The sequence below is a fragment of the Saccopteryx bilineata genome, chromosome 2 (genome assembly GCF_036850765.1).
Source record: "Saccopteryx bilineata isolate mSacBil1 chromosome 2, mSacBil1_pri_phased_curated, whole genome shotgun sequence".
Classification (NCBI taxonomy): domain Eukaryota; kingdom Metazoa; phylum Chordata; class Mammalia; order Chiroptera; family Emballonuridae; genus Saccopteryx; species Saccopteryx bilineata.
Genome location: NC_089491.1, coordinates 189,580,824 through 189,604,328, shown reverse-complemented (window position 1 = coordinate 189,604,328; position 23,505 = coordinate 189,580,824). Strand labels below are relative to the sequence as shown.

The following is a 23,505-nucleotide window of genomic DNA, read 5'->3' as shown; positions in this document are numbered from 1 at the left end:
CCTCCTCACCTGGATCAGCAGAGTGCTGATGTGCGAAGACACCAGTCAGCACTGTCCAGACCCTGTTCTGGCCATGGACAGCCAGAACAACAGGGATCTACCACATGTGCATGCACACCAGCTATCCCACCCTGAACTCACTTTTGTCTAGGCAGCACATCAGGCATCACATGTGCCCTCCCCTACTCCAACCACCAGGCTAAAACCAGTCGCACACAATCTATACAGAGGCTCCTTCTGTACAAAACCACTTTTTTAAGATTGAGAGAAATAGTTATTTTATCTAATTCATAGGAACAAACACAGAAAGTCAAATAAAATGAGAAGACAGGGAATATACTCTAAATGAAGGAACAAGTAAAAAAAACCCTAATGCAATGATGATAAATAATTCTCTGATAAAGATGTTAAATAAACAGTCATAAATATGTACACCAAACTTGAGCGTAGAATAGAGGTACTCAGAATTTCAACAAAGAAGAATTAGAAAATGTAATGAGCCAATCAGAGCTGGCAAATACAATAACTGAAATGAAAAAGACACTAGAAGGACTCAACAGCAGATTGGATAATAGAGAATTGATTAGCCACCTGGAAGATAGTATAGTGGAAATCACCCAATGAGAACAGTAAAAAGAAAAAAAAAAAAAATAAGCCACATCTGGGACAACATCAAGTGAACTAATATTCCCCATTGTAGGGATCCCAGGAGGATGAAAGAAGGTGAAAGTATATTTGAAAGAATAGTGACAACACTTTCTTAATCTGGGTCAGGAAACACCCAGTTCCAGGAAGCACAGTTCCAAACAAGATGAACCCAAAGAGGCCCATACCAAGATGTAATTAAAATGGCAAAAGTTAAGGATAAAGAGATAAACTTGAAGGCACAGAGGCAAACAAGTTACATACAAAGGAACTCCCTCCTACCCCAAACATCCACAAGGCTAATAGCTGATTTCTCAGTAGAAATTTAAGAGGCCAGAAAGGAATGGCAGGAAATATTTCAAGTGCTGAAAGAAAGCAACGTACAACCGGCCCTGGCTGGTTGGCTCAGCGGTAGAGCGTTGGCCTGGTGTGCGGGGGACCCGGGAATGGGTTCGATTCCCGGCCAGGGCACATAGGAGAAGCGCCCATTTGCTTCTCCATCCCCCCCCCCTTCCTCTCTGTCTCTCTCTTCCCCTCCCGAAGCCAAGGCTCCATTGGAGCAAAGATGGCCTGGGCGCTGGGGATGGCTCCTTGGCCTCCGCCTCAGGTGCTAGAGTGGCTCTGGTCTCTAGAGTGGCTCTGGTCTCGGCAGGGCGACCCCCCGGAGGGGCAGAGCATCGCCCCCTGGTGGGCAGAGCCCCCGTCGGGGGATGACTGACTCAGTCAGTCAGAGTCTGTCTGACTGTCTCTCCCCGTTTCCAGCTTCAGAAAAATACAAAAAAAAAAAAAAAAAAAAAAAGAAAGCAATGTACAACCTAGAGTACTCCACCCATTCAGGTTTTCATTCAGAATTGAAGGAGAGATGGTGTTTTCCAGACAGAGAGAGAGTCAGAGAGAGGGATATATAGGGACAGACAGGAACGGAGAGAGATGAGAAGCATCAATCATCAGTTTTTCCTTGCAACCCCTTAGTTGTTCATTGATTGCTTTCTCATATGTGCCTTGACCTCAGGCCTTCAGCAGACCAAGTAACCTCTTGCTCAAGCCAGCAACCTTGGGTCTAAACTAGTGAGCTTTTTGCTTAAGCCAGATGAGCCCACGCTCAAGCTGGCGACCTCCGGCTTCAAATCTGGATCCTCGGCATCCCAGTCTGACGCTCTAACCACTGGGCAACCACCTGGTCAGGCGGTAGAGGGTCTTTAAGCAGAAAAAAAAAGAAGGCCATAACTAGAAATAAGAAAATATACGAAAGAAAATAATCTCAGCCCTGGATGGTTGACTCAATGGTAAAGTGTCTTCCCAGTGTGTGGCTGTCCTGGGTTTGATTCCTGATCTGGATACTCAGGAAGCAACCATCTGTTTCCCCCTCTCCCCTTCTACTCGTCTTCTGCTCCTGCAGCCATGACTCCATTGGTTTGAGTGAGTTGACCCCAGGTGCTGAGGATGGCTCGGTGGAGCCCCCAGTCCTAGGTGCTAAAAATAGTTGGGTTGCTGAGCAATGGCCCAAGATGAGCAAAGCATCACACTGTAGGGGGCTTGTTGGGTGGGTCCCATTTGGGGGGAATGCAAGAGTCTCTATCTACCCTCCTCTCACTGAAAACAACAACAAAAAACCCCCAGAAAACCTCACAGGTCTTTAACAAGGTGACTCAGCTACTTTAAAAGTTAGTCTAAAGATGAACAATAACTATAATAAATAGGGGATACATAAAACAAAAAAGATCTAAAATATGTCAAAGACAAAATGTGGAGGGGGAAGTAGAAATGTAGTGCTTTTAGAATGTGTTTAAATGTTGGTTAACTTAAACTGCTGTTGCTATAGATGGATATTTATGAACCTCATGGTAACTACAAACCAAAACCTACAAAAATACACACACACACACACACACACACACACACACACACACACACACAGAATGGAACCCAACCAAAACACTAAAGAAAACAAGCCAAAAGGAAAGAAGAAATGAAGAGAACTACAAAATGACTAAAAAAACAATAAAATAGCAGTAAGTTTGTACCTATCAATTACTTTAAATGTAATTGGACTAAATGCTCTAATCAAATGACACAGAGTGACCATATGGAGAAAAAAAGACCCTTCTATATGTTGCCTACCAGAGACTGATTTCAGATAGAAAGACATACCCAGACAGGGTCTTTTATTTATTTTTAAAATGTGTAAGGCAACATGAAAAAAAGGCAAATGTACTTGTTTCCATAAATTGGTTATCAAACAAACATAATTTTAAGTTAATAAAACTATAACTGGAACTAATATCTTTTTTTTTTTTTTTTTTTTTTTTTTGTATTTTTCTGAATTTAGAAGCAGGAAGGCAGGCAGATTCCCACATATGCCTGACTGGGATCCACCCGGCATGTCCACCAGGGGGTGATGCTCTGCCTATCTGTGGTATTGCTCTGTTGTGGCTGGAGCCATTCCAGCGCCTGAGGCGGAGGCCATGGAGCCATCCTCAGCACCCTACTTTGCTCCAGTGGAGCCTTGGCTGTGGGAGAGGAAGAGAGAGATAGAAAGGAAGGAGAGGGGGGGAGTGGTGGAGAAGCAGACTGGGTGCATCTCCTGTGTGCCCTGGCCAGGAATCAAACCTGGGACTTCCACACACCAGGTCTACGCTCTACCACTGAGCCGCCAGCCAGGGCAGTAATTTCATTCTTTGAAAAAAAAAAAGAACTGACTCGCAGGGGTCAGCAATCATGAAAAGAACTCACTACTCAAAGGGTTAATCTATGACAAAGGAAACAAGATTATAAAATGGAGAAATGACAGTCTCTTCAATAAGTAGTGTTGGGAGATCTGGCAGAGATACATGCAAAAATGAAAGTGGACCACTCTTTTACACTATATACAAAAAGAAATTCAAATGGATTAAAAACTTCCAGACCTGAAACTGTAAAACTCCTGGAAGAAAATTTAGTTAGTAAATTACTTGATATGAAAGCTGATAGAATCAATCGGAGTCCAAAAGACCAGTGGAACAGGCTTTAATGAAAGGAAACCTGCCGGACTGTCTTGTAAGGGAGAGCAGCTCCCAGTTCTCTAACAGGTAGGGTTAAATAGGGGATTTGAGGGTGGGGGCTGATGGTCATTAAGGAAAAATGCAGCTTTCAGCGATTTATGTAAGATTAACTGTAAATAAGCTAGGGGACCTTCCACACCTGGGTTAGTCACACAGATGCCTGGGGGAAGCTGATCTGGAACATCTAGTTTGTCATTGTCCCTTTGTCCATGAGGAGGAGGTCATGGCCCCCACCTGCAACCTTATCAAAAGCCACAGTGAATTTTCATTTCATACCTATTAGAATGGCTTTCATCAAAAGCAGCAACAACAAAAAACAAGTGTTGGCAAGGTTGTGGAGAAAAAAGATTCTTTATACCCTTTTGCTAGGAATGTAAAATGGTGTAGCCACTATGAAAAACAGTATGGAGGAGGGTCTTCAAAAAATTAAAAATAGAGCTGCTATACAGCCCAGAAATTCTACTTATAGGTATTTATCTGAAGGAAATGAAAACATTAATTCAAAAAGATATATGAGGCCCTGGCCGGTTGGCTCAGTGGTAGAGCGTCGGCCTGGTGTGTGGTAGTCCCGGGTTCGATTCCCAGCCAGGGCACACAGGAGAAGCGCCCATCTGCTTCTCTACCCTTCCCCCTCTCCTTCCTCTTTATATCTCTCTTCCCCTCCTGCAGCCAAGGCTCCATTGGAGCAAAATTGGCCCGGGCACTGAGGATGGCTCTGTGGCCTCTGCCTCAGGCGCTAGAATGACTCTGGTTGCAGCAGAGTGATGCCCCAGATGGGCAGAGCATCGCCCCCTGGTGAGCGTGCCAGGTGGATCCCGGTTGGGCGCATGCGGGAGTCTGTCTGACTGCCTCCCCGTTTCCAACTTCAGAAAATTACAAAAAAAAAAAAAAAAAAAAAGATATATATGTATTTCTATGCTCGTTGGAGCATATTTACAATAGCCAAGATATAGAAGCAACCTAGATGTCTGCCAATAGGTTAATGGATAAAGAATAAGTGGTATTAAGGCTCCATTGGAGCAGAGATGGCCCGGGCGCTGGGGATGGCTCTGTGGCCTCTGCCTCAGGCGCTAGAGTGGCTCTGGTCGCAATATGGCGACGCCCAGGATGGGCAGAGCATCGCCCCCTGGTGGGCAGAGCGTCGCCCCTGGTGGGCGTGCCGGGTGGATCCCGGTCGGGCGCATGCGGGAGTCTGTCTGACTGTCTCTCCCCGTTTCCAGCTTCAGAAAAAAATGAAAAAATGAAAAAAAAAAAAAGAAAAGAATAAGTGGTATTGTTGTAAAGTAGCGTACCTTAATTCCGTGGGTTGTGTAGAGACACCAAGGCAGGATACAGAAGAATTATTAGGAGATTTATTAATAAGCCGGCTGCATATGACTTACACAGGGTATAGCTAACCCAAATCGTGTCTCCCCAAAATAGTCTTATAGCTAGTTATATAGACTTGATCACATATAGGTTGGGGGAAAAGGAGGGGAGCATGACACAATAAGCTTACAACATTCGTCTATAGCAGGGGTAGTCAACCTTTTTATATCTATCGCCCACTTTTGTATCTCTGTTAGTAGTAAAATTTTCTAACTGCCCACCAGTTCCACAGAAATGGGGATTTATAAAGTAGGGAAGTAAGTTTGCTTTATAAAATTTATAAAGCAGAGTTACAGCAAGTTAAAGCATATAATAATAATTACCAAGTACTTTCTGTCAGATTTTTGCTAAGTTTGGCAGAATAAATCTTTATAGAACAACTTATTATAGTTAAATCTATCTTTTTATTTATACTTTGGTTGCTCCGCTACTGTCCACCATGAAAGCTGGAACGCCCACTAGTGGGCGGTAGGGACCAGGCTGACTACCACTGGTCTAAAGGTATATGTTACTCTCAGGACTCCAGGAAGGGAGGAAGAGTTAAAATCTGTGTAGGATATATAAATATTGTCTCTTATTGAAAGAAAAAGAAAATTCTTCAGATAACCTTTATTCTTTCAGAGAACTATAGTTAAACTAAATGACTCAGTCGTCCTTGTAAGCCAGAAAGCTTCTGCATTCTTCTCTCTCCATTTTCCACAGAACGGAGGGGGCAAGAAGCCTGACTTTTCCTCTTTAAAATGGTATTGCCAACACTAAGTTTTACAGTTCTTTGGTACCTTATTACAGTATATATACACTGCTCACAAAAATTAGGGGATCAGGGATCTTTCAGATACTTAAGTACTTTCAGCCTTTATTTTTATTTATTTATTTATTTTTTATTTTTCTGAAGTTGGAAATGGGGAGGCAGTCAGACAGACTCCCGCATGTACCTGACTGGGATCCACCGGCATGCCCACCAGAGGGCAATGCTCTGCCCATCTGGAGCGTTGCTCTGTTGCAACCAGAGCCATTCTAGCGCCTGAGGCAGAGGCCATAGAGCCATCCCCAGCGCCCGGGCCAACTTTGCTTCAGTGGAGCCTTGGCTGCAGGAGGGGGAGAGACAGAGACAGAGAGGAAGGAGAGGGGGAGGGGTGGAGAAGCAGATGGGCATTTCTCCTGTGTGCCCTGGCTGGGAATCGAACCCGAGACTCCTGCACGCCAGGCCAATGCTCTACCACTGAGCCAACTGGCCAGGGCCACTTTCAGCCTTTTGTATAGTGCATTTTTAACCAATGAAATAAAAATTAGTTTTGCATCTTATTTGCATAATCAAACTTTCTTTGACTTGTCGTTTGCTTTTCTGATGTTCTTGTTTAATAAAAAAATCAAAAAATTTTTTTATTGCTTTGTATTCATTTTGAAATATCCCCCAATTTTTTGAGCAGTATATATACAATGGTACAGTACTCAGTAATATAGGAAATCTTGCCATTTGTGATAACATGATTAGACCTAGAGGGTATTAGGCTAAGAGGAATAAGTTAAATAGAAAAAGATAAATCCTGTATGATTTCATTTATATGGAATATAAAAAAAACGAGCAAACAAAACAAAAACAGAACAGAGAACAAGCTGATGGTTACCAGAGGGGAGGGATGGGGTGGGTGGGGGATGGATGAAAAGGTGAAGCAGAAGGAGAGGTACAAACATTCAGAAAAGAGAGTATTTGCAGCCCTGGCCGGTTGGCTCAGTGGTAGAGCATCGGCCTGGCGTGCGGAAGTCCCGGGTTCGATTCCTGGCCAGGGCACACAGGAGAAGCGCCCATCTGCTTCTCCACCCCACCCCCTCTCCTTCTTCTCTGTCTCTCTTCCTCTCCCACAGCCAAGGCTCCATTGGAGCAAAGATGGCCCCGGGCGCGCTGAGGATGGCTCCATGGCCTCTGCCTCAGGCGCTAGAGTGTCTCTGGTCACAACAGAGCATCGCCCCCTGGTGGGTGTGCCTGGTGGATCCTGGTCAGGCGCTTGTGGGAGTGAGTCTGACTGACTCCTCGTTCCAGCTTCAGAAAAAAATAAATTAATTAATTAAAAAAATATTTGCATTTCATAAAAAGCCAAAAAACAGGTATGAGGAGATTTAAATGGCTCATTCTAAGAGGTATTGTTATTAGAAGAAATTGAAATGTTATTAGTTTCTAACCTGATCTTGTAGTCTCGGTAGGATAATTTTATTTTGCTTTTATTTTTTTCTTTGATCTTTAAATATTCAATTTTACAGTATTTCTTTAGCTGAGTGGTCATAAACTGATTTGTTCTGATTAGTAGATTTGCCTGCAGAAATAGTTTAGGAATGTGTGTGTGTTTGTTTTAAAAGTTTTTATTGATATACACACACACACACACACACACACATATGTATACATACTTTGGGGAAAGTGTACAAATTAAGTCTTATAGTTTTCACAAAAGGAACATATGGACATAAACAGTACTCATAAATCCTGCTCTTGCCCCCATCCCCGTCATTACCCTTTCTGAAAGGTAACTACGTATTGATTTCTAACCCTACATTCTAAAGCTATAGATTAATGTTTTTACTTTTTTATACTTATTTTGAACTTTATTGGAGAAAAATCATATAGTTGTACCCTTTGTGGGCTTTTTTCATTCAGCATATTTGTGATATTCATTCATGTTATGTAGGAATAGCCTCTGTATAATGTTATATTACAGGGATAAACCACATTTTATTTTCTTATTTTACGATTGGTGGGCAATGGGATGTTTCTTATTTTTGTCTGTTACGAAGAGCACTTGTTTTGAACATTCTTGAATATGTCTTTTGTTGAACAAATCTATGCATTTCTGTTGGATCACCTAGGAGTGGAATTGCTGGTTATACATAGGATGTACTAGCTATGCATCTGTTAACTTTAATGCTGTCAATTTTTTTTAATTTTTTCCATTAATTTGAGAGAGAGAGAAGTGTCAGCTTGTTGTTCTACTTAGTTTGTGCACACATTGATTGCTTCTCCTATGTGCCTGACAGGATCAAACCAGTGCTGGGAGATGCTCTATCCACTGAACCACCCAGCCAGGGCTGTCAGTTTTCTGAAATGATTGTACCATGTTTATATTTCCTCCAGCCTTGTTTGAGAGTTCTAGTTGCTCCACATACTCCCTAACACTTGATATTAGCTGTGTTACAATTTTAACCATTTTGGTGGCTAAAATTTATGGTTACAATTTTGTTTATAATTTGCATGTGTGTAAATTATAGTTTAATTAGTTGACAGCATTAAATGAGAAATATAGATTTATAACCTCCTTTGAAGGGCAATTATTACTTCTATTGGAGTTAGGTCTGTTGATGGGGCAAGACTCTCCATTTTGCCTTACTTTCCTGACTGGGTGACTTTTATATGCCAGGCTCCTCCAGACATTTGAGTTTTTGACCCTTGCTTTAGTATTTCCCATTTGCAGAATTGTTTTGTGTCTCAGATCCTTTAAAACTTGAGAGGAAGGCCCTGGCTGGTGGCTCAGTGGATAGAGTGTTGGCCCATCGTAGGGACATCCTTGTTTTGATTCCTGGTCAGGGTATTCAGAAGTGACTATCTGCTCCCCACTCTCTCTCTCTTTTCTCTTTCTCTTTCCTGTCTGGCAGCCAATGACTCCGTTGGTTCAAGCATAGCCCCGGGCACTGAGGATAGCTCCTTTGGAGTGCATCAGCCTCAGGGGCTAAAAATAGTGGGTACTTGATCATCAATCCTAACCTGAGTTGCTGGGTGGATCCTGGTTGGGGTACATGTGGGAGTCTGCTTCACTATCCCCCCTCCTCTCACCTAAGGAAAAAATATTTGAGAGATAAATGCAAGAGAAAATTTTATCCTTATTTTTCAAGCATTGGAAAACTGAAGCACAAAAGGTTTTTCTTAGTATATTTAGTTACAGTGATGTTTCAGTCTTGTAAAGGAAACATACTTCCATTTGTTGCATTTTGTGTACACAAAGTATATTTTTTTATTCTAGTTCAGCGGTTCTCAACCTGTGGGTCGCGACCCCGGTGGGGGTCGAACGACCAAAACACAGGGGTCGCCTAAAGTCTTTTCCGATGGCTTTAGGCGACCCCTGTGTTTTGGTCGTTCTACCCCCGCTGGGGTCGCGACCCACAGGTTGAGAACCGCTGTTCTAGTTCTTTTGTTGATGGGTAGTGTTCTGTTATTTGGGAACAAAGCGTTTTATTTTCTTTTAAAAGCATTTTTAAAGTTTTTGACATTTCATATTTCTTTTGGACTTGGGGTACTTATTTTTTTAAGATTTTATTTATTTAGAGAGAGGAGAGGATGAGGAGAAGGAGTGGGAAGCATCAGCTCGCTTCTTGTATGTGCTTTGATGGGGCAAGTCCAGGGTTTTGAACTGGTGACCTCAGCATTACAGGTTGACGCTCTGTCCACTTGGTCACTACAGGTTAGACAGGACTTGGGGTCCTATACATACGGCTAAGATGTGGACTGACTTGGGTTCAGCTGAATTACTAATTCTAGACATTTTAATGATGTGATTATGTTTCCCACTAGCTATAATTTTAATCTGTAATGTAAGGTGCTCATTATTGGCAACTAAAGTAATTATTATACCACTATTTGTACTTTATATATATTATTTTGTTTGAAACCCAATAGATTTGTTTGTCAAAATAAACTTGTATTCATTTCTACTAATTTAGTAGTGAAGCTTTGGTATAAGACATATCTAAGATGGAATCGTGGCTCTCTTACTAGCTTTGTGATCTTGGGTAAAATTTTAATCTTAAATATCAGTTTTCCTCATTTTAAAATGGAGGTAATAATAGTACCTATTTGATAGGATTGCACGTGCAATGCCTGGCACCTAGTGACATATCAGTCTTAGTTGCTGCTGTTATTGAATATTATTAATAGTAAGTCCGTAATTAACCTGTATATCTCTCCCTCACCCCCCAGTCTTTGAGAGTCAACCCTCCTTAATCCAGATTCCACATCCACAGATATAGTCAATTGCAGATGGAAAATATTTGGGACAAAAAAGTCACATTGTTGCTGACGTGCACTGTATAGTTAAGCTTGTGATAGTTGTGCCTGTAGTGAACTTATACAGACTATTTTTCTTGTTATTATTGCCCAAATAATATAACTATATAGCATTTACATTGTATTAAGTATTATAAGTAATCTAGAGGTGATTGAAAGTATATAGGAGGATGTATGCATAGGTAATATGTTTCTTTTTTTGAGAGATAAACAGGAAGGGGGAGAGATGAGAAGCATAAACTCATAGTTGCATCACTTCAGTTCATTGACTGCTTCTCATACATGCATTGAGTGGGAGGCTCCAGTCGAGCTAGTGACCCCTTGCTCAAACCAGTGAACTTGGGGTCATGTTGATGATCCCCATGCTCAAGCTGGTGACCCCGCACTCAAGCTGGTGAGCCTTTGCTGAAGCCAGATGAACCCGCACTCAGTGATCTCAGGGTTTCAAATCTAGGACTTCAGTGTCTCAGGTCAGTGCTCTGTCCATTCTGTCACCACTGGTCAGACTAGACCTTGCAGTTTTAAAAACAATGTCACCTTGCCTCTCTGGAGGTCTGATATTTTATATGTATGATTTACTTTTTAATAAATTGCATAGTACTGTATATGTGTATTCTGCATACTGACTAGAGAGAGCTTAATTATTGAATACTTGTGTGCCACTATTTTACAGCTATTGTGGGAATACAAAGATACATGGTCCTGTATTTATGAATAGAGAATTTTAAAATGTACCTGACCAGAGCGTCAGACTGGGACGTGGAGGACCCAAATTCAAAGCTTCAAGCTGGTAAGGTTACTGGCTTCAGCATGGGCTCACCTGGTGAGAGCATGGGCTCACCAGCTTGAACACGAGGTTGGTGGCTTGAGCATGGGATCATAGATATGACCCCATGGTCACTGGTTTGAGCCCACGGTCGTTGATTTGAAGGCCAAGGTCTCTGGCTTGAGCGGGGGTCACTTGCTCTTGCTCTGCTGTAGCCCCCCCTCCCCCATTCTCATCTCTCTCCCTTCCTGTCTTTCCTTATCTGCCCCCTCCCCCGTCTCTCTTCTGTCTCTCTCTCACACATACACAAAGAATTTTAAAGTGAATAAATTTTGCATAGTGTGATTTACTGTACCCACATAATATGTAACAAACTCTGTTCAGGGATATTTTGGAAGATTTCTTGAAGAGGCCATATTTAACTATTTTTTGAAAGATGGCTGAAGCATACCTGATAGAAAAGAAGAATGTCCTAGGCAGATGAGTGTTCTAATGAGAAAAAACATTGTGCTATGATTTTGTTCTCATCTGATGTGAAATAGAATAGGCTATACACACTGCTCACAAAAATTAGGGGATATTTCAAAATGAATATGAAGCAACAAAAAAAAAGAAGCATCTGATTATTTTTATTAAGCAAGAACATCAGAAAAGCAAACGACAAGTCAAAGAAAGTTGTTCGATTAGATGTGAACTCTGTTACCATGGTTGAGTAGCAAGTGACATAATTGGTAGGGGTGAACAGAAGCATGTCAGACTGGACGAGAGTGCCACACATTGATTGTTCAATAGGGTGTATGGTCACCCAAGACTGCCAAAACACACTGACAGCGATGGGGCAGGACAGGATCAGACTGTCAGCAGTTCTTGCGGGATCCTCTGCCACTCTTGCTCCAGGGCAACTTCCAGCTTCAGGAGTATTGTGGGAGGCATTGGATGGTTTGCCAGATGTCTTCCCAGTGCATCCCAAGCCTGTTCATGTTGATGGGACTGAGGTCTGGAGAATGTGAAGTCCATGTCTTTGATTCCTGTCTCCTGAAGCGTGTTGTTGACAAGATGTGCAAGGAGGGGCCTTGCATTACCATCCATGAAAAGAAAGTTGTTTCCAGCTACTCCAGCATAGGATACCACTATAGAGTGCAACACCTCATCTCGATATCTGACAGCAGTCAGTGATCTGTTTCTGATGACCTGGAGGTCAGTACGACCACCAGTGCTAATACAAGCCCACACCATGATTCCACCACCTTTCTCGCATGAAATATGGATTCTCCTGTGTCCCTCGTTCACGCCAGATCAGGACACAATGATTGTCAGACTGCAGACTGAACCGTGACTCATCAGAGAAGAAGACAGTTGACCACTCATCACGGGTCCAATAACAATGCTCATCAGCCCACCTTCTACAGGTTCTACGGTGTTCAGAATATAATGGAATGCATACCGTTGGTTGCCGGGCATGCAGTCCAATACGATGGGCCGATTTTGTATGGTCTGGGTGCATATCTGTTGTCTAGTGGCAGCAGGAAACTGTCCCTGCAGCTCTGGTGCATTGTTGTACCTGTTCCTTCTTGCCAATAAGGTCAAGTAGCAGCCATCTCTTGCGGTTGTGGCAGATGGGCAACCCTGCCCTTGTCTTCTTCGTACTGTGTCAGTCTCTTGAAAGCGATTCCACAGTCTGCTAATCACGCTTTGGTATGTTCCAAGTCCTGTTGCCACTATAGTCTGTGTTTGACCAGCTTCAAGGTGTCCTATGACTCTCCAGGCTTTGCATTTGGGGAAATTGTGTTGCAGGGACATGGCAAGGGCTGGGAAATTGCAGGATGTGCACTTTCAAGATCAGGAAATGTGCAGATATTCCAGTACTTTCAGCCTTTTATATAGTGCATTTTCACCAATGAAATAAAAGTTGGTTTTGCATCTCATTTGCATAATCAAACAACTTTCTTTGACTTGTCATTTGCTTTTCTGATGTTCTTGTTTAAAAAAAAGAATCAAATGCTTCTTTTTTTATTGTTTCATATTCATTTTGAAATAATCCCCTTTTTTTGAGCAGTACGGTATATTATGGAGAGTGGTACCAGATGATAGATTGTGTGCCCAGATAGTGAAGGCTGGTCTAGGCTTTGCTAAATGAAGTGATAACATTTGTCTCAAAAAAGATAATCATGGCTTCTAAGGATGGAGATAGGGAAACCATTTGACGTATTTCTTTTTCTTCTTTTCTAAGTAAGAATAGGAGAGATAGAGAGACAGACCCCCACATGCACTTGGACTGGGATCCACCTGGTTAACCCCGTCTTGGGCTGATGCTCTGCCCATCTGGGGCCATGCTTGCAATCAAGCTATTTTTAGTTCCTGTGGTAGGCTCCATGGAGCCATCCTTAGTGCCCCGGATGATGCAATCTAATCAATTAAGCCATGGCTGTGGGAGGAGAAGAGAGAAAGAAGAGAAGAGGGAGGGAAAAGGGAGGCATAGAGAAGCAGATGGTCACTTCTCCTGTATGCCCTAACCAGGAATCGAATGTGGAACATCCACATTCCGGGCTCACGCTTACCATTGAACCAACTGGCCAGGGGTGAAGTAGTTTTTCAGTAGTTGAAGGGAGAAATGCAAGGATTTGGTTTAGTCAAATGGAAATGAAATATAGGGGGCCTATCTAAGAGAGATTTGATGAAGCAACTATTTGAGGATGGGATGAATGACAGAGGTGCTAAGGATAATTTTTTTTTTACCTTAACCTTTAAGTAGTGAGTTTTTTTCATGCTCGCTGACCCATGGGAGTGAGGTGTTTTTTTTTTTCTTCAAAAAAGGAAATTAGTTCCAGTTACAGGTTTTAAAAATTTTTTGTTTTTATTTTTTATTTATTTATTTTTTTAAATACTTTTATTGATTTTACAAAGACAGAAGAGAAAGGGGAGCATGGAATGGGAAGTAACAACTCATAGTTGCTTCATGCTAGTTGTTCATTGCTTGCTTGCTGTATGTGCCTTGACCAGGGAAGCCCAGGTTTTCGAACCGGCAACCTTGGCATTCCAGGCCGAAGGTTTATCCACCACAGGCCAGGCTATTTTTTATTTCTTTTTTAAAATTATTTTATTTTTTTTAATTTAAAAAAAAATTTTTTTTTACAGAGACAGAGAGAGTCAGAGAGAGGGACAGATAGGGACAGACAGACAGGAATGGAGAGAGATGAGAAGCATCAATCATTAGTTTTCATTGCGACACCTTAGTTGTTCATTGATTGCTTTCTCATGTGTGCCTTGACTGTGGGGCTATAGCAGACCGAGTAACCCCTTGCTCGAGTCAGCGACCTTGGGTCCAAGCTGGTGAGCTTTGCTCAAACCAGATGAGCCCGTGCTCAAGCTGGCAACCTCGGGGTCTCGAACCTGGGTCCTCTGCATCCCAGTCCGACGCTCTATCCACTGCACCATCGCCTGGTCAGGCTATTTTTTATTTCTTGTTTATTTCTTGAGAAGTTACTCCTTAGCTCAAATTATTTATTTTTCATAGTTCAGGAACACAAGTCAGTGACAAACTTCCATGGAATTCAGCCCAAAGAAAGTCTTTACATTCCAAGATCACTTTGTACTTTGAAAGATACCAGCCTTCCTCATTTCCTCAAAATCTTTCATGAAATCATAATTTCTGTAGAAATCTGCAAATGCCTTCTTTCTTGGCTCAGCCACAGCAAACTTACAGAAAGCTGCCACCCCCAGGGATATAGTGATGGCTCCAACAAGATGCATTCGCAGACGCTTGGCCAGAAGGCCACACATCTGAGGTTTTGTCAAAGCACTGGAAGACATGGTCGTTGTATTCTCCTCAACACCAACGTCCTTCCTAGTGGAGAAATTAACTACTCAGTTACAGTTTTATTAACTTAAAATCATGTTTTTTTGATAACTAATTTATGGAAACAAGAAGAACATGCACTTGCCTTTTCTTAATGTTGCCTTATACATTTTTAAAATAAAAATTTCTGTATGCTTGTACTCTGGATGGTCAGGAGGCTTGAGGACATACATGAATGTTCATATTTCTCAAAGGTTTAAAAGTACTTGTCACATATTTATTAGTTGGAGACATTTAATAATAGGAAGTTGTAAATATGAATCCAGAGTTTAGGAATGCCTGAGAAAATCTAGTGCAGTGATTTTTGGAGTCTTTGAAGTAAGACTGTTCTGATTTCAAATCTCATCTATGAGACTGCCACCAAAATAGGATAATGATATATATATTTTTAAGGGCTGTTAAGATTGAGTGTATGAAAGAATACATGGGGTAGCCGATATTTTATCTATCTGTCCGTCTATATCTATCTGTCTATCTATCTATCTATCTATCTGTCTATCTATCTATTTTTATATCCATACTAGAAATGCATGTTTCAAAGCAAAAGGATGAGTATTCAAGAGGGAAAAGATTGGTCTAGGTAGGTCATTGAAAAGCTAAGTATTTCAACCATATTGTTAGCTCTTTATGGAATTATCTCAATTAGGTTGTGGTTTAATATTGTTTTCTACTCTTGAGAACGAATATAAACAGTATCTCTAAAATATTTTTAACTGGATTGAAGATGCATGATGTTCAGTGCTCTATCTATAAAAAAATCCTTGTATTAATAAAGTTTAGTGCTAAGAAGTACTTTTTTCTTTTTTTTTTTTGATTTTTCTGAAATGAGAAGCAGGGAGGCAGAGTCAGACACCCGCATACACTCAACTGGGTGGATCTTGGCATGCCCACTAGGGGGTTATGGTCTGCCCATCTGGGGTGTTGCTCTGTTGTAACCAGAGCCATTCTAGCACCTGAGGCAGAGGCCATGGAACCATCCTCAGCGCCCAGGCCAACTTTGCTCCAATGGAGCCTTGGCTGTGGGAAGGGAAGAGCGAGATAGAAAGGAGAGGGGGAGGGGTGGAGAAGCAGATAGCACTTATCCTGTGTGCCTTGACCAGGAATCAAAGCAGGGACATCCACATGCTGGGTTGACGCTCTACCACTGAGCCAACCGGCCAGGGCCAAAAAAGTACTTTTGTTCTAAAACAATTACTCATTATTTTACTAGGTGAATATTCTTTAACTTACATTAAAAAAAAATCCTTTAACTGAGATACTTTTCCTTAGCCTATGCTTTTGGTTTAATCCCATTTAAGTTTTTTAATGTTTATTATATGGCTTTTTATTTTTTGGCTTAAACAACAGAAATCTATTGTTTTACAGTTACAGAACCTGGAAGTTTGAGATCAGGTCACATTGCTTTCTTTTAAGGGCTGTGGGAAATAAACTGTTTCATGCCTCTCACCTAGCTCCTGATGGTTTTACCTACAATCTTTGGGTTCCTTGGCTTATATAGAAGCATCACCTGATCTCTGCTTTCATTTTGACAGGACATTCTCCTTAGATGTGTGTCTGTGTCCAAATTTACTCTTTTTATAAGGTCATAAGTCATTGGATTAGGGCTCATCCTAATGATCTCATGTTAACTAATTCCATCTGTAATGACTATATCAAATAAGGTCACATTTTGTAGATTGAGGGTTAGGACATCAACTTGTGACTATTGGAATGACACAGTTCAGTTTTTAACAGTTGTTCAGTAGTTAAAAAAATGAGATAATGCACATAAAGTGCCTAATCCTTTTGACTTAGATTAGTAGCTCTGCTACTGAGTAAGGCCTCACTTCTCTCTGGTTACCATCAGTGTTGGTTAATGATGCTTTGTAGTTAACTGGAGAATTTATTTATTTTTATTTTATTTTTTTATATTATTTTATTTTTTAACAGAGACAGAGAGAGAGTCAGAGAGAGGGATAGACAGGGACAGACAGGAACGGAGAGATGAGAAGCATCAATCATTAGTTTTTCATTGCGCATTGCGACACCTTAGTTGTTCATTGATTGCTTTCTCATGTGTGCCTTGACCGTGGGCCTTCAGCAGACCGAGGAACCCCTTGCTCGAGCCAGCAACCTTGGGTCCAAGTTGGTGAGCTTTTGCTCAAACCAGATGAGCCCACGTTCAAGCTGGCGACCTCGGGGTCTCGAACCTGGGTCCTCGGCATCCCAGTTCGATGCTCTAGCCACTGCGCCACCGCCTGGTCAGGCTAGGTGGAGAATTGAAAGTGTAGAACTGATCTGTTTATGGCTCTGCACAGAAGCTTTAACACAGGGTTGGAAATACAGTGTTTGTAGTCAATTGTTTCCTTTTAGTTCCCTTGGCCTTTTTTTTTTTTTAAGTTTGTGAGCTTTTTTGGTGGGAAGGGAGTGAGAGAGAGAGAGAGAGAGAGAAGCATCAACTCATTGTTTCATTTAGTTGTGTTGTGATTGAGCTTGCAACCCTACGATTGAACTAGTGACCCCAGGATCAAGCCTGCGACCCTGGTGCTCTGGGATGATGCTCTATCCACTGTGCCACCAGCCAGGGCAAGTTTGTGAGCTTTTGAGGGAAGTCCTCAGACAGACCTGCTTTGAATTTTAGTTTCTTTTGTTGGATGACTCCTGTCCATTTTGTAAGAGATGTGTAAAATAAGCCTCCTTTTCATATATTAAATGTATAAAAGCTACATGAAAAATTTTTCTTGGCCCTGGCTGGCTGGCTCAAGCAGTAGAGCATCAGCTCGGTGTGTGGAAGTCCTGGGTTTGATTACCGGCCAGAGCACACAGGAGATGAACCCATCTGCTTCTCCACCCTTCCCCGTCTCCTTTCTGTCTATCTCTTTCCTTCCCTCAGCCAAGTCTCCATTGGAGCAAAGTTGACCCGGGCGCTGAGAATGGCTCTATGGCCTCTGCCTCAGGCACTATAATGGCTCTGGTTGCAATGGAGCGACGCCCCAGATGGACAGAGCATCATCTCCTGTGGTGGTTTCTGACCGGGTGCAGGAGCCTGTCTCTCTGCCTCCCTGCTTCACTTCAGAAGAATACACACACACACACACACAAAACTTTTTAATACATTCCATTCCATACAAGAACATATTAATGTTTTATCAGAAAGAGTAATCTATCTTTTACAATAAATTTATAGATAAATACAGATGTTATCCACGAAAAGAAAGCATGGGTACCAGATAGCATCCAAGCATGCCCGTATACTAAATTATTGTCACAGCAACCCTGGAAAGTAGATATTATCATTTGTATCTTACAGAGGAGGAATCTAAGACCTTGACTAAATATACTGGAAGGTCAGTAGTTGGCAGCTGGCTGAAGGAGGTCTTGTGGGCAGTTGCATTTGCTCAGTCACCTCATCTACCAGATACAGGTGGAGAAGAGGATAGGAATACTGCTGAGTGTGTGGAGGAGCCCAGTTCTTGGGCCCACAGCCAGTGTATTGTCACCTAGAATCTTTAAGTCTCGGTTTTCTCATCAGAAAAATGGAAGCAGTAATAATCTGAATGGGTTTTTTAAGCAAGTTTAGCATGAAAACCTATTGTGTATTTTGCCAACTTTTTAAAATTCCTACTCTGAAAAAGGGTTTAATTGTGTTTATACTAATGTACTGACAGATTAGGAAATACCCAAAAGTATAAGAACTAGTTCCAAATATCAGTTTATTGATAATTTGGATAGATAGGTAGCACAGAAGCATGTAAGGTTTAAATAGTTGAAAATGGCAATAAAAGGTAGTTTAAAGGAAAATTTTTTGGTAGTCGAATGATATAAATAGTATCTTAAAAGTAAGAGGTTTTAAGGGGTTGAAACTGGGGAATACATTCTAGAGCCAGGAAAAGAGGAAATTAACAATTAGATACCTGTGAAACAGAATGCTGGACACTTTGAGTAGTTACTTCACTTGAGTCCGTACCACACCCTGTGAATGAGATGGTATTACCTTCTTTTTCAGATAAAGAAGTGAAACTTAAAATGTTGTTTGCTCAAGGTCAGACAGCTACTAAGTGGCAAAAGTGCGATAGAACTCAGTTTCTAGCTCGAAGTATTTTTTCCTTTTCCATCATATCTGGTTATTGAACCCAGAGCTTGGGTTGTATGTGGTTAGGAATTGATGGTACTCCATAGTATAGACTTGCAAAGTATACAATGAGTATATCATTTTGATTGGAGGAAATAGTTCAATAATGGTATGATTATTATAAAAATATTTTTATAGTAGATGTATACTTATTATTTTACACTATAATTTTTGATCTTCTGGAAATATCTGTGTAAGGTATTTATTTTTTTTCACCATTGATTTAAAAAAAAGTTTTATTAAAATATAAAATTATACTATAAAATATACTCATTGTAACTATACAGTTCACTAGTAAATTTGTATTGTGCAGCCATCAAGATATTTGAAAGAATTTTAAAGATACTGTTTCATTGTTTTTCACAACTTTTCATTGAAGTTTACAGGGTAGGTTGCATGATTCTCATTTACAAGAGATGGAATAATCTTCCTTTTATATGCTTTGACTAAAGACTTTGTGGCTAGTTAAGTGGCAGAACTGAGACTAAGATCCAGCACGTGGAGGAAATACTAGAATAATAGACTGAGAACAGATTGTTGAAGGTTTGTTTTTTAAGAAACTGTTTTTTCTTTTTCTGTGAACTTTATTTCCATTCTGTTTCAGAGTTTGTGGAAAGTCAGCTTAAGACCAGTCAGTGGTTGATCCCACCCATTCAGTGGCCTGAGCAGTGGGGCAGCCGACCAGTCTTCAGTGGAAGGCTGAGCACTCCAGGCTTCAGTAGGAAACTGCTGAATAGGCACAGAGGGCACCTGCACGCCCTCAGACAGTCTGCGACCTCAGGCTGAGCAGTGGTGAACTTGGGGCTGGTGCAGCCCACTCACCCCGAAATTCCTCCTTGGTCACAGCCATTTCAGCAGCGGCCTGCTCCTCCTTTTCAGTCTCTTCAGAATCTCTAGAGAAGTAGAGGTCAGGCATGACCTCTGAGTGTTTGTGGGCGATGGTGCCATGGCTGCGCAGAACTTCCTGGGCCAGCATCTCCCACACCAGACCCACTGAGTAAGCCCTGTTGTTGTTGCCAGGGATTGCAACATCCATGTAGCCCAGAGGAGAGTCTCGGTTACACGGAGAATGATAGGCAGGTTAACGTGTGAAAGGTAGGTGGTCAGCCCTGGGATCAGCAACCACCAGAGATCTTGACTTCCAGAAGGCTGCCTGAATCCCCGGTCAGTTATGGCTCCAGGAGTGAAATGGCCAGCAACAAATGTGGCTTCAGTGGCAGCAGCAAACTTCAGCTGAGCTCACTGACCAGTGTTCCTGGAGGATGTGATCCTGGCATCATCAGAGTTTTCAATGACAGCAATGGCAAAGCTGCCAGCAAAAGCTTCTCCTGGTTCTCTTCAGACTTACAATGCAGATGCCATCACTTCCTATTTTGTAAATGTATTGTTTCCTTTGGAAGTCAAGGTTGGTGCCACCTAAGTGAGTTCCTGCTGCAAGGACTTGGAGGACATCCTCCACCTTCATTTGTAGAACATCCAGGGCTCCTGACATTGTGAAAGTTTTTCTTTAAGTTACATCGGGAATAGAGAACAGTGCCTTATTGGTCCCTCTCTGGATAGTCAGGGAAGGATTTGAGGGCTTTTAAAAGTCAGACTAGAAAGTTTGGATTTCATCCCTTGGAGTAAATATCGTCAGCATCTTGTCTGTCAAGTGTTCTATGGAATCCAGTCCCTCAAGCTGTTCTATGTGGAAAGGGTTCTCTTGTCAAGTAAATTTAGGAAGCATTCTATTTCCTTTCTGGCTTGTGTCAGTTCACATTGTGTATGCAGGCTCCGAGAAGTTGTTCAGTAAAGAAATGGATTACTTTTGTTTTTCTTTCTAGCATATACCAAATTTATTTGACTTCATAATTTACATGGGTAACATTGAACTATTGTGATATTTTGGGAAAATAAACTTAATTTATTTAGAGAGGAACAAGACTAATGGTGAAGGAAAACATTTATTTAGTTAAGCTGTGGGCTTGCCTTTTTTTAAAGTAGATTATTACTATATATATTTACATATTAATAGTTGCAGGGTAACTTGACAAATGTAGAAGTTCTAATTCTTTAGGGACTGTAAGACCTTTTGGTTTAAAGTTGGGGTGTTTCATGATCATTTAAAAACTGAAGGCTTGAAATTTCATCTTTTCATTTCTAATTCTCTCCTTTAAAAATTGAAAGGCAGTTTAGTGCAATAGAGAAATTGCTTTTCTATCCCATTTCTATCACTTACTAGCTGTGTGGCTTTGGGAAAGCTATCTAATCTCTGAATCACAGTTTATGTAACCAAAAAATAAAAGGAATATTAGCCTTCCCACAGTTGTTTGGACTAAGTGAGATTCATATCTATATGGTGGTTGTTTATTATGCCATAGACAGGTAAGAGTTATAATAATAGAGATTGTAACAGACTTTTTGTAGAAATAGTAAGCCTTATTTAAAGCGGGTTGCAAATTATTATTCCACAGAGATGGTGTAAAATTTACTTAGTAGATTGCAGAAATAAAGGATAGAAGGAATGAAAAGTTCTGGCTCCCCTAGTATTGGTAATTAATATCTCTAATCTATCTTAGGCTCATGCAGTTTAAACTTAAAAATACTCTTAAATGCCTTTTCTGTTTGAATATCTTATGATATAGGTAGGACTTGTATCTATCCTTAGTAACTTTTAAGAAAATTAATATCTTTTTATCTGTATAGAATGGAGTAATATATGTTAGTGATTTTCCTAACTACTCTTGAAGTACCAATTCCCGTTCCCTTCCTTTCAAAATGATAACTTTCAAAACAAAATTCAAGTGTAAATATATGTGTGGAATGTTTTCTTTTTCTCCCAGCTTTGAGATATTATTGACATAACATAGGTAAGTTTAAGGTGTATGACATGATGATTTGGCCTACATTTATTGTAAAATGATTACTATAATAAAGGTAATTGACACCTCCACTCCCTCACATAATTACCTTTTTTTGTGTGTGGTAATAACTTAGGATCTACTTTTTTATACAGTATTGTTAGTTATAGTCCCCATGCTGTACATAAGATCTCCAGAACTTATTTATCTTATAGCTGGAAGTATGGATCCTTTGATCAGTGTCTCCCCATTTCTCCCACTCTCCAGCCTCTGGTAACCATATTTACTCTCTATTTCTTTGAGTTTGACTTTTTTAGATTCTACATCAAAGTGAGATCATTTATTTAACTTTTTCTGTCTGACTCATTTTCTATCCGTGTTATCACAAATAACAGGATTTCCCTTTTTTATGGCTCAATAATACTCCATTGTGTGTGTGTGTGTGTGTGTGTGTGTGTGTGTATGTATCAATTTTCTTTATCCATTTATCTGTTAATTAGCGCGTAGGTTGTTTCCATGTCTTGACTATTATGAGTAATGCTGCAGTGAACATAGTATTGCAGATATATCTTTTTGAGGTAGTGATTTCCTTCATTCAGATATATATTCAAAATTAAGATTGCTGGATCATGTGGTAGTTCTTTTTTCATTTTTTTGAGGGACTTCCATACTGTTTGCCATGATGGCTATACCAATTTACATTCCCACTAGCAGTACACAGGGTTCCTTTTCTCCACATCTTCACCAAAACTTACCTCCTGTCTTTAATTATAGCCATTCTAACAGGTGTGAAGTGATATCTCATCGTGGTTTTGATTTGCATTTCCCTGATGATTAGTGATGTTGAGCATGTTTTCATGTACCTATTGACAGCAATTTAATATTTATTTTACTAATACTTTGTTATGTTTAGGAGCTTATTTTTAGGCCAGTGGATCTTGTTTAAACTCTAGTAAGGTAAGACATTGATCATAGATATTTGAATTCTTTCATGTTCAAAATAGTTTTCTTCATATTTATATAAGCTAATATAATAAAATAATAAATTGGTTATGAGTTTTTAAAAAGCATTTGAAATAAACATGCTGTATTAAAAAATAGTTTGACATTTTTCTCTATTTTTGAAAATCATTCTACTTTATTAGGAAAAGGTAAGAGTAGATGTCATAGGTTTTTGGTTGAATAGAGGAACTTCTCCCTTTGTGGATTTCTGTGTTGTCATCATCATCATAATCATCAAAATAACTACATTACTGAAAAGTCATGTACCTACTAAAAACATGTTCCCTTCCTATTTTACATTGTGAATAGTTTTGACACCATTATTTAATATTATCTTCATTCTGTATAACCTTTTATTATGGAAAATTTAAAACTTTGATAAAAGTGGAGAGAAGAGTAAATAATGCCCTATCACTAAACTTTAACAGTGATCAAAATCTGCCATTCTTATTTTGTTTGTCCCTCTTTCCAGTTTTTGTTTTGATATGCTAGAGAATTAAATAAATTCCAGACATTAATTACCATGATTTTTAATTATTTTGTAGTATTCAGAATTTAATTATTCATTTATTGGGCATTTTGCATTGTTTTTAGTTTTTTGTTGCTGAAATAACATTTTTAATACTTGTACATAAATGAACATAATAATGACCATCTTTGCATATAATTCTTTAGGTATTTTTGGTTATTTTCTAAAGCCATACTTGAAATTGTAATTACTAATTTAAAAAATATGAACCATTAAAGATCATCTTTTTGTATTATAAAAGTAATATACTTTAATAGTCAAATTTTTGAGAAATAAATTTTAAAAATTGAGAATAAA

The 23,505-nt window shown here is 40.2% G+C and overlaps 2 protein-coding genes and 1 pseudogene across 8 annotated transcripts in view; 1 reads left to right on the top strand and 2 right to left on the bottom strand.

Annotated features, from left to right (window-relative positions):
- The window catches only part of PAN3 (poly(A) specific ribonuclease subunit PAN3), a 147,821-nt gene that overhangs the window by 3,876 nt on the left and 120,440 nt on the right, over positions 1-23,505 (top strand). The window lies entirely within an intron of this gene.
- Positions 14,407-14,695, bottom strand: LOC136323090 (cytochrome c oxidase subunit 6C-like). The gene has a single exon (XM_066254901.1). The coding sequence runs from the start codon at positions 14,678-14,680 to the stop codon at positions 14,453-14,455; it is 228 nt and encodes a 75-aa protein (XP_066110998.1). The 5' UTR covers positions 14,681-14,695; the 3' UTR covers positions 14,407-14,452.
- On the bottom strand, positions 19,460-20,329 carry LOC136323089 (small ribosomal subunit protein uS2B-like; annotated as a pseudogene).